The sequence below is a fragment of the Neoarius graeffei genome, chromosome 1 (genome assembly GCF_027579695.1).
Source record: "Neoarius graeffei isolate fNeoGra1 chromosome 1, fNeoGra1.pri, whole genome shotgun sequence".
NCBI classification, from domain to species: Eukaryota; Metazoa; Chordata; class Actinopteri; order Siluriformes; family Ariidae; genus Neoarius; species Neoarius graeffei.
Window position 1 is genome coordinate 41,948,269 of NC_083569.1, and position 11,880 is coordinate 41,960,148.

At 42.6% G+C, this 11,880-nt stretch overlaps 1 protein-coding gene across 1 annotated transcript in view; it reads left to right on the forward strand.

Moving 5' to 3' along the window:
• Positions 1-11,609, forward strand: part of myom1a (myomesin 1a (skelemin)) — a 104,709-nt gene extending 93,100 nt beyond the window's left edge. The window contains exons 35-39 of the mRNA XM_060932063.1: positions 5,292-5,455; positions 5,630-5,666; positions 5,994-6,016; positions 6,328-6,383; positions 10,550-11,609. Coding sequence (XP_060788046.1) covers positions 5,292-5,455; positions 5,630-5,666; positions 5,994-6,016; positions 6,328-6,383; positions 10,550-10,810 — 541 coding nt within the window. The 3' untranslated portion in view covers positions 10,811-11,609. The remainder of the gene's footprint in view (positions 1-5,291; positions 5,456-5,629; positions 5,667-5,993; positions 6,017-6,327; positions 6,384-10,549) is intronic.
• Positions 11,610-11,880: the final 271 nt, after the last annotated feature.

Genomic DNA, 11,880 nt, shown 5'->3' on the forward strand with positions numbered 1-11,880 from the left:
ACGGGACACAGGAGGATGGGGAAAGAGAGAAGAGAAGATGACATCTGCTGTCCTGCCGCCGGGACAGCCACCAAATGGTCCTCCGCCAGCTCGACTGCCTGATCCAGCGACGCCGGGCAGTGGCACTGGACCCACTCCGCAGTTCCTGCTGGCAAGTGAGCGATGAACTGTTCCAGCACCACCTGGTCGATGATTCCCTTGGCGTCGCGGTTGTCGGCCCTCAGCCACCGCCAGCAGGCGTCCCGGAGTTGCTGGCCAAACGCGAACGGCCGACTTCCTCCAAGCGCAACGCGCGGAAGCGCTGGCGCTGCTGCTCTGGGGTGCACCCCACACGCTGGAGGACGGCCCGGCGGAGGTCCGTGTAGGCCAGCCGGCGGTCGGTGGGGAGCTGTAGCGCAGCCAGCTGTGCCTCTCCCATTAGCAGGGGGAGGAGGCACGCCGCGCGCTGCTCCATCGGCCACCCCGAGGCTTCGGCGACTTGCTCAAAGAGCGTGATGAACGCCTCGGGGTCGTCCTGCGGGCCCATCTTGGTGACGGTGAGGGGAGACAGGCCCGCGGTAGGAGCGCTGGTGGACCCCGCCGACGCGAGGAGGTGCCGGAACGCCTCCCGATCTTCTTGTTGGGCCAGCACCAGGGCCTCGAAACGTCGCTCTTGCTCCTTCCGGAGGGTGACAAGCGCCTGGTGCTGACTTTGCTGGGCCGTGGCGAGGGCGTGGACCAGGTCGGCGAACGGGGAGGACTCCATGGGGCTGCTTGGCTGGTGCTCCACTTTTCCCGGGTTTCAGCACCACTGTAGCAGTTTGTATGGGTGGGTGGAGCACAGAAGGACGGCAGGCCAGAACTGAGTTCACAAAACTCTTTTATTTTCACTTTTCAGTGAAAATTTCACTCTCTCAGCCACGCACGCACACACTCAGGTTGTCTGGTTGGGGAGAGAGCTCCCTCTGCTCTCGCTCTCGCTCTCTCTCCTTAAATAGGGCGTGGTCACTGGGAAGACACACACAAACAGGTTAATTCATGTCAGGTGTAGTGATTCTGCCACTTGCCTTCCCTGACTCCGCCCTCCTGTCACAGACCGGCGCTTGACCACGCCCCCGCTGCCACAATCACATTTATTTTAGTAACTATGAAATTCAAGACAATTTAACCTACCTGTCACAAAGTAATCAGAACAAATCCGGATACAGTCAAGTTGTCCTAAATTTGATCGGTTGATGGGAGCCAGCCACTGTCGTCTCCTCCGTTCGCTTTTCTCCTGTGCTGCAATTCCCTGGTTAGTCACGACTTTAGGGAGTCTGTGGAAGCTTTTGCCACCCTTTTCCCCCTGGCTACTACAGCCAACAATGACACGTATTCGGCATTGTCACCCCTTTTTGCTTCGCTGAACAACAACAATGCACTGACACAGCGACCTTTGACTTCCAATATGGCCGCCGCTGGGTTCCCGCTGACCTCGAAGCACTCTATTGTTGCATCAAATGGCATTTAAGATCTAGGCCTAGTAATGTTTATGTACACAAGTTGTTAGTACAAGTTACCTACATTTTATTCACTGACTAAAATAATTGATAATAATTATAATAGTTTTTCAAACATTATTTAGATTTTGGCTTCCATACTCTTGTAGTTCTGGAAATCCTTTAGTTCACAAAATGGACTTGGGTGAAACACTAGATAGTTCACAAGATCAATATATGTCACATGCAACAACAAGCTGGGGTCAGCTTTCCATTCCTTCTCACTAACAGTGTATGGATCTACATTCCCAATGAAACGTACCTTCTCAGCATAACGCTCCCGGGCCTGCTTATCCAAACTTTCACAGTAGTGCTCCATCACTTCAGATGTCTAAATTCTTAAAAAATCCAAGCTTCTAAGCCCTCTAACGCGGAAACGAATCGGTGAATGTGTACTCTATGATGTGTACTCTATGAGTGCTCTGGAGCGAGTGACTTCCAAGATGGCCACGCAGACCGCAGTGTTACTATTTTTAGCATCATCTCGGAGCACTCTATATGCCCTAAATGGAATGCCAGTCTATCACAGGGCATGATGCATTCACACTCTCACATTCACACACACAGGCTACATCCACACGACAACAGCAACGAGATTTTTTTTTTTTAAATATCGTGTCCACATGGGCAACGGATCAGTAAAATTTCAGGTCCATATGGCAATGCAACGCTTACTGAAAACGATGCAATACACATGCCACACCACTACGTGCGCTGTAAGACGGTCCCATCGGAGACACCAGAACAATAGAAGAAGTAGACGCATGCGCATAAACCCCTTCTTCTGTAGCATTAGCCACATAAAGTTTTGATTATTAATCAGTATCGTAAAACGAAAGACGCAGAAAGAGGAATGAATGGGGGTAGATGGAAGCCAGTACGCCAACATTCTGATATCCTCCAGAATTCTTTAATGGTCCGGAATAAATTGAATGCTACATGTTGATGGATTACTTTGTTCTTCTATGCCCTTTTTGAGGAATGTATTGTTGGACTTAAACCAACGTCTGAAGAGGTGAGATCGCTCCTTTTTTTTTTTCCTATGTTTGCTAGCGGGATTGTTTTTGTTTTTGGAAAGCGCACGGGCGGTGCGCGGTTTGGTACTGCTTCCGCAGTGTTTGGACTAAAGACTCTGCCCTAAGGGCTATTCTCTCACTCTCTCTCTCTCTCTCTCTCTCACTTTGCACCATTACACAATAAATATTCACAGTGAAAATATTTTGTAAGCGCATTTCATGAACCAAGTTATAGGATTTGTTGACAACTCGCATCGACTTCGTTACACTTCTACCCGGCGTGAAGCACTGACAGTCATGTGGTTGTGACGTCATCGTAAACAAATCCGTTCTACTCATCCAGACGACTTCGCAACGGCGCCGTTGCCAGATTTTTTCACTCTGGAACCTGTTCTCAAAAGATTTCGTTTTGGGGCACCCAAAACGCCGGTGCTGTGTGGACGCCAGGCCGAAACGATAAACAATTTTATCAGATTCACCTGAATCCGTTGCCGTGTGGACAGGGCCTTATTCACACATAGGTGGGTAATTTAATACCAATCACCAGTCCACTTACCAACATTTTTTGGAAGACAGGAGGAAACTGAAGAACCTGGAGGAAACCCATATGAATGGTTAGAACATGCACAGAAACTCAGCACAGCTCAGGATCAAATCAGAAACCCTGGAGGTGTGAGGCAGCTATGCTACACCCACATGCTGCACCCATAAAGTGGAAATGTTAAATAAATGCCTAGAATATGAAATGCCAACTTGTCTCAGATGATATAAAATATTTTAGAAATCAGTACTGGAGTCTTGAACTACCAACAAAAGTAAAATTTGCCTTTGGCCAGCTTTTACCTCCACTGAATTATATCCACATATGTGTACTCAGGAGTGTCTTTTGAGTGCACAGCATTCTGAAAGAACAAAACACCAAAGTAGAGTCTGGCGGAGTCAGTTTGCTAATGCGTTTTGTGTCATGCATTGCAATCCACTACATGAAATGCGATGCACACGTGGTAGTTTCTGCATTTGCAATTTACTTCCCTAACCACGCTAATGCTGGCATCTGAAAATGTTGGCAGGGTTTCTGTCTGTATGTTAGCATGTAATGTGGCACTGTAGCAGTTTTTTGTTGTATACAGTGTCTTGCAAAAGTATTCATCCCCCTTGGTGTTTGTCCTGTTTTGTCACATTACAAGCTGGAATTAAAATGGATTCCTACCACTTTAAAGGTGAATTTTTTTTTTTATTGTGACACAAACAATATTTAAGATGAAAAAACAGAAATCTGGAGTGTGCATAAGTATTCACCCCCTTTCGTATGAAACCCCTAAATAAGAGCTGCTCCAACCAATTCACTTCATAAGTCACATAATTAGTTGATTAAGATCCACCTGTGTGCAACCAAAGTGTCACATGATCTGTCACATGATGTCTGTATAAATCAACCTGTTCTGGAAGCACCCTGACTCTGCAACACTACTAAGCAAGCAACATGAAAACCAAGGAGCCTCCAAACAGGTCAGAGACAAAGTTGTGGAGAAGTATAGATCAGGGTTGGGTGATAAAAAAAATCCCAAACTTTGAATATCCCACGGAGCGCCATTAAATCCATTATAGCACAATGGAAAGAATATAGCACCACTACAAACCTGACAAGAGAAGGCTGCCCACCAAAACTCACAGACCGGGCAAGGAGGGCATTAATCAGAGATGCAACAAAGACACCAACGATAACGCTGAGGGAGCTGCAAAGACCCATAGTGGAGATGCAAGTATCTGTCCATAGGACTACTTTAAGCCATACACTCCACAGAGTGGAGCTTTATGGAAGAGTGGCCAGAAAAAAGTAATTGCTTAAAAAAATCACATTTGGAGTTTGCCCAACAGCATGTGTCAGACTCCCCAAACACATGGAAGATGATTCTCTGGTCAAATGAGACAAAAACTGAACTTTTTGGCCATCATGGGAAATGCTATGTGTGGCACAAACCCATCACCCTGAGAACACCATTCCTACAGTGAAGCATGGTGATGGCAGCATCATGATATGGGGATGTTTTTCATCTGCAGGGACAGGAAAGCTGGTCAGGACTGAAGGAAAGATGGATGACACTAAATACAGGGCAATTCTGGAGGAAAACCTGTTTGAGTCGGCCAGAGGTTTGAGACTGGGATGAAGGTTCACGGTCTAGCAGGACAATGACCCAAAACATACTGCTAAAGCTACACTGGAGTGGTTTAAAGGGAAACATTTAAATGAATTGGAATGGCCTAGTAAAAGCCCAGACCTCAATCCAATTGAGAATCTGTGGCATAACTTGAAGATTGCTGTCCACTAACACAACCGATCTAACTTTGAGTTGGAGCAGTTTTGCCTTGAGGAATGAGCAAAAATCCCAGTGGCTAGATGTGCTAAGCTAATAGAGACATACCCCAAGAGACTTGCAGCTGTAATTGTAGCAAAAAGTGGCGCTATAAAGTATTGACTTTTGGGGGCGGAATACTTATGCACACTCCAGATTTCTGTTTTTTCATTGTAATTATTGTTTGTGTTACAATTTAAAAAAATTTTTTTTCACCTTTAAAGTTGTAGGCATGTTGTGTAAATCAAATGGTGCTAAGCCCCCCAAAATCCATTTTAATTCCAGCTTGTAATGCAACAAAACAGGACAAGCACAAAGGGGATGAATACTTTTGCAAGGCACTGTAAGTTTGATTGGTAGCCCCAACAGTCTCCTCTTACTCATACTCATTTGTGGCTATTCAGAGAGGGCAAGATTTCATACTCAAACAGAGTGGAGTGTGGAGTCACAGGAGAGCAGCTGTGGCTGAAAATCAACGAGCCCACAGACAAGGACAAGGGCAAGTATGCCATCGACATCTTCGCAGGCGAAGGCAGTGTCAGGAGAGTTTTTGACCTCACCGGCCAAGGTAAAGGCCTCAGGTGTTTCAAGCATTCGTTAACTACATTGTTTTTGTCTCAGAGTGATTGAACTGTCAAATTTCAGCCTGGAGTTTATTATTAGTCTTCCTTCTTTGCCAAAAATATTCTCCTGAGTGAACGTTCTTGTTCATCATTTTCTGTTATATTCTATTCTATTAAAGCATGGGAAGAGGCCTATTCAGAGTTCCAGAGGCTGAAGTAAGTATTTAATTATAATATAATATAATATAATATAATATAATATAATATAATATAATGATCTGTATTCTGTGTTATTTTATTAAAGATATCATTCACAAATGTTGTACACTTTTACAAACTGTTGTATGCAAAAACAAACAACAAGGGAAAAAAACTCCTCCTAAAGTCCTAAAATAGAAAATAACATCTGAGTACATCCTTATGACGTTATTGGCTCAGCCTTTTTCTGACACCACTGTGTGGAAGTAGACCATATCACCTTAATAGGCTCTGATGCTATTTAAAGCCTTAACTAACAGTATGCTTATCCATTTCCTTCCTCAGGGCTGCAGCTATTGCCGAGAGAAGTAAGTGATTGTCTCTGCTGTCATTGTTGTGTTCTTTCCTGGAGACAGCTTGTTCTGAAAGCATGCGGATGCTATTTCAAGTTCTCTTCCTTACTTACTTGCGTAGGATGCATATACATATAGTAGTGATGCAGTAAGAGATGCATCTCCTGTCTAAATGTCTTGGGAATGTTTAGACCCTGGAGTCTGTGCTGTAACCTCACTTCTTGTTTTTGAAAACATAATGACATGTCGGGTCAGGAGTAAGAAATTCCTTTGGAATACACATTGATTTACCAACAGCCTTACTGACCACTTCATTTTTCTCATAGACCGAGCACGTGTGATTGGAGGCCTGCCAGATGTGGTCACTATCCAAGAGGGCAAGGTAATACATCTCCAACTACCCAGGATGCCAGAAAACCCTATGAACAAATGATATCATTATCACTTTGTACTGCAACCTTAATTGTTGTACCAGTTTCTGTTTTCAGACTATGACGGAAGCAAAGTATTTTTCTGAAAGATAATGAAATCTGTACCACAGTAGTATTGAAATGTGATTGGCCAGGTGTTGGTTAGTTTTCTATAAAAGCAGGTCTTACAATAGTGCAGGCTATAATTCACATCACAGGTTTATATTAAATCCCTCGAGCTAATACATTATTGTTTCTATAGTAACAGCTTATTTGCAGGGACTTGTATGCTGGATGTGTGACATAACATAAGGCTAATAATATATGGATTAAAGGGGACATATTATGAAAAACTCACTTTTTTCCGTGCTTGTGCACATACATTTGGGTATCTGGAGTGCCTTCTAACCCACAGACTCTGAAATAAGACAGCCAAGTCAGTTTCTTTTGGGCTGCCGATTTACAACCCCAATTCCAAAAATGTTGGGATGCTGTGTAAAATGTAAATAAAACCAGAATGCTATGATTTGCAAATCATGGAAACCCTGTATGTTGTTGAAAATAGTACAACCCCGATTCCAAAAAAGTTGGGACAAAGTACAAATTGCAAATAAAAACGGAATGCAATGATGTGGAAGTTTCAAAATTCCATATTTTATTCAGAATAGAACATAGATGACATATCAAATGTTTAAACTGAGCAAATGTATCATTTAAAGAGAAAAATTAGGTGATTTTAAATTTCATGACAACAACACATCTCAAAAAAGTTGGGACAAGGCCATGTTTACCACTGTGAGACATCCCCTTTTCTCTTTACAACAGTCTGTAAATGTCTGGGGACTGAGGAGACAAGTTGCTCAAGTTTAGGGATAGGAATGTTAACCCATTCTTGTCTAATGTAGGATTCTAGTTGCTCAACTGTCTTGGGTCTTTTTTGTCGTATCTTCCGTTTTATGATGCGCCAAATGTTTTCTATGGGTGAAAGATCTGGACTGCAGGCTGGCCAGTTCAGTACCTGGACCCTTCTTCTACGCAGCCATGATGCTGTGATTGATGCAGTATGTGGTTTCGCATTGTTATGTTGGAAAATGCAAGGTCTTCCCTGAAAGAGACGTCATCTGGATGGGAGCATATGTTGCTCTAGAACCTGGATATACCTTTCAGCATTGATGGTGTATTTCCAGATGTGTAAGCGGCCCATGCCACACCCACTAATGCAACCCCATACCATCAGAGATGTAGGCTTCTGAACTGAGCGCTGATAACAACTTGGGTTGTCCTTCTCCTCTTTAGTCCGAATGACACGGCGTCCCTGATTTCCATAAAGAACTTCAAATTTTGATTCGTCTGACCACAGAACAGTTTTCCACTTTGCCACAGTCCATTTTAAATGAGCCTTGGCCCAGAGAAGACGTCTGCGCTTCTGGATCATGTTTAGATACGGCTGCTTCTTTGAATATAGAGTTTTAGCTGGCAACGGCGGATGGCACAGTGAATTGTGTTCATAGATAATGTTCTCTGGAAATATTCCTGAGCCCATTTTGTGATTTCCAATACAGAATCATGCCTGTATGTGATGCAGTGCCGTCTAAGGGCCTGAAGATCACGGGCACCCAGTATGGTTTTCCGACCTTGACCCTTACGCACAGAGATTCTTCCAGATTCTCTGAATCTTTTGATGATATTATGCACTGTAGATGATGATATGTTCAAACTCTTTGCAATTTTACACTGTCGAACTCCTTTCTGATATTGCTCCGCTATTTGTCGGCGCAGAATTAGGGGGATTGGTGATCCTCTTCCCATCTTTACTTCTGAGAGCCGCTGCCACTCCAAGATGCTCTTTTTATACCCAGTCATGTTAATGACCTATTGCCAATTGACCTAATGAGTTGCAGTTTGGTCCTCCAGCTGTTCCTTTTTTGTACCTTTAACTTTTTCAGCCTCTTATTGCCCCTGTCCCAACTTTTTTGAGATGTGTTGCTGTCATGAAATTTCAAATGAGCCAATATTTGGCATGAAATCGACATTTGATATGTTGTCTATGTTCTATTGTGAATACAATATCAGTTTTTGAGATTTGTAAATGATTGCATTCCGTTTTTATTTACAATTTGTACTTTGTCCCAACTTTTTTGGAATCGGGGTTGTACAACATATATGATGAAACTGGGAATTTTTTTTTTTTGTAATGTTAAAAAAAATAATTAGGATAATTGGTAGCAGGTCAGTAACATGTTTGGGTATAAAAAGAGCATCCCAGAGAGGCGGAGTCTCTCAGAAGTAAAGATGGGGAGGGGTTCACCACTCTGTGAAAGACTGCGTGGACAAACAGTGCAACGATTTAAGAATAGCGTTCCTCAATGTAAAATTACAAAGAATTTGGGGATCACATCATCTATGGTACATTATATCATTAAAAGATTCAGAGAATCTGGAGAAATCTCTGTATGCAAGAGACAAGGCCGAAAACTGACATTGGATGCCCGTGATCTTCACGCCCTCAAGCAACACTGCATTAAAAGCAGATACAGCTCTGTAGTGAAAATCGCTGCATAGGTTCAGGAACACTTCCCAAAACATCAGTCATCTGTGAACAAAGTCCATCACTGCATCCACAAATGTAAGTAAAACCGTATATAAACAATATCCAGAAACGCCGCCACCTTCTCTGGGCCTGAGTTCATTTATGATGGACTGAGGCCAAGTGGAAAATTGTCCTGAGATCTGATGAATCAAAATGTGAAATTCTTTTTGGAAATCATGGACACTGCATCCTCTGGGCTAAAGCGGAGAGGGACCATCTGGCTTGTTATTAGTACACAGTTCAAAAGCCAGCGTCTGTGATGGTATGAGGGTGCATTAGTGCACATGGCATAGGTAGCTTGCACGTCTGGGAAGGGACCATTAATGCTGAATGATATATAAAGGTTGTAGAGTAACATGCTGCCATCTAGAAGTCATCTTTTTCAGGGAAGGCCTTCCTTCTTTCAGCAAGACAATGCCAAGCCATATTCTCCATGTATTACAACTGCATGGCTCCATAGTAAAAGAGTCCACGTGCTAAACTGGCCTGCCTGCAGTCCAGACCTGTCTCCCATTTAAAACATCTGGTGCATCAAAATACAACAAAGGAGACCCCGAACTGTTTAACTGTATATCAGGCAAGAATGAGACAACATTTCTCTTTCAAAACTACAGCAATTGGTCTCCTCAGTTCCCAAATGTTTAAAGTGTTGTTAAAAGTAGTGGTGATGCAACACAGTGGTAAACATGCCCCTGTCACAACTTTTCTGAAACTTGTCGCTGACATCAAATTCAAAATGAGCATATATATTTTTCAAAAAACAATAAAATTTCTCAGTTTCAACATTTGTTGTCTTTGTAATATTTTCAATTAAATATTTGGTTTCTATGATTTGCAAGTCATCACATTTTGGTTTTGTTTACACTTTACACAGCATCCCAACATTTTTGGAATTGGGGTTGAGAGAAAATGTGCTTCAACAAGCCCTACAGAGTTGGCTTCCCTTTCTATGTCAAAAGAGGAGCTCATTAAAAGGATCCCGCCCCCTCATTGGAGCATCTCCACTCATGGTTTGAGAACTGCCTTTCAGAATGAATATTCATGAGGAAAGTGCTACCTGATTGGCCAGTGCAAGAGAGGGGTGGGGTGAGCAGTTGCTCATTCTCGTTTAAAGGAACAGGCTCTCAAATTGGCTGGTTTAAACAGGGTGAGAAGGGAGCTGTAGTGCTTAATCCTTGTGGTGTTTTGACCAAAGCATGTCACAAATATTTCATTAAGTCCTCAGGGATCTGTGTGAACTTGTGGAAAAGGGGTATAATATGTCACCTTTAAAAAAAATGTGGTGTTGTTTTAACAAAAAAGCACATCATTTATATGGTATATTGGCACATTTGCTTTGAAGTAAGAGGAATGAAACAATTTGGAATGCGCTGTTATAAATGATGACAGTGCATCATAAGATATGCATCATGTAAGAAAATGATCAGTGTCAGCGTGGTAATTGGATCATAGCATCCTGCCATTGATTATTTTTCTGATATATAATTTTGGTGTGTGATGTTGCCATTCTGGATTCTCATTATTCTTTTCCCTCTTATTCCTGTTCAGTCTTTGAACCTCACCGGTAACGTGTGGGGTGACCCTCAGCCTGAAGTCAGCTGGCTGAAGAATGAGAAACAGCTGGTACCTGATGATCACATCACGCTCAAGTTTGAGCATGGCAAATTTGCCAGCATCACCATCGCAGCAGTCAGTCCGACTGACTCAGGCAAGTATGCCTTGCTGGTGAAGAACAAGTATGGCAAAGAGGCAGGCGAGTTCACCGTCAGCGTCTACATACCAGAGGATGAGGCTGAAACACAAGCATAAAGAAATACGGAAGCTGCAGGAGAGAGAGGGGCTGTGCTATGACCAGTGTGCATCCTACAGCATTTTACTCCAAAGCATGTGCAACCTCAGTATGTCAAAATCTGCTGGCCAATTAGAAGTAATCATTTACACCTCAGTGAAAGGCAAACATACCAGTCATGCTCAGTGTCGTAATCTAGACTAGCACCAGATCTAAAACACTTACACATCATATTCAGTACTCAGCTTTAATCAACTGCTTACACTGGATTCCTGAGAAAACCATTTGAAAAGGTGAATATGGTTTGAATCAAATGCTCTAAATGTAGCCATATTCATACATAAAACTAGCACATGCCTTCACTGCTTGAATATTTTATCTCTGTTTGTATTATTTGTGTCCATATTATTTTGTGTTTTAACAGAAATGTTACCTACAGGCCATCCATCTATGATTGAAGGTGCAGTAATTTGAGAAACAGCTCAGATAGGAGACTTAACACTTTCTGCTTAAATGTATTCATCATTATAGTACTAAAATGGAAACGCTTGGAAATAATAAAATAAGAAAGCCAGCACACTGTAATAGTGTAATGTGTTGTAACTCTATAGCTGGGTTTTAAGTTACACTACAGTACTAGAGTATGGATATGGATGTGCTTTAATTTTATGGCCGTCTGTGTGAAGGGAAAGGCTTTGAAGGTTGTAGGCTGTCTGTTTATATCTGTTTGCAATATTGATGGTCTGATGTCACCCTTCATATGTCTTATTGACCGAAACAAATGACAGTCTTATGTGACAACATCAAATAAAGCCTTGCAATGCAAAAAAAAAAAGGTATTTTGTTGTTCTGAAAATTTGTTTGGCCAGATATCAAAGGCTCATTAATACTTCAGACCTTGGAATGCATCTTACTATGCAGAATGTACATTTCACTGAAATGCACATCACCTTATGTGAGTAAACATAATTTGAGAAACTTGTGTGTGGCAGAATGTACTGGCAGTGGATGTAAGTTTCTTCTTCTTCATCCATCCAGTGTGTTCTGCGTTAGGACCCTTTCCTAGGGTTTCTTGGCTAAGTAAGTACAG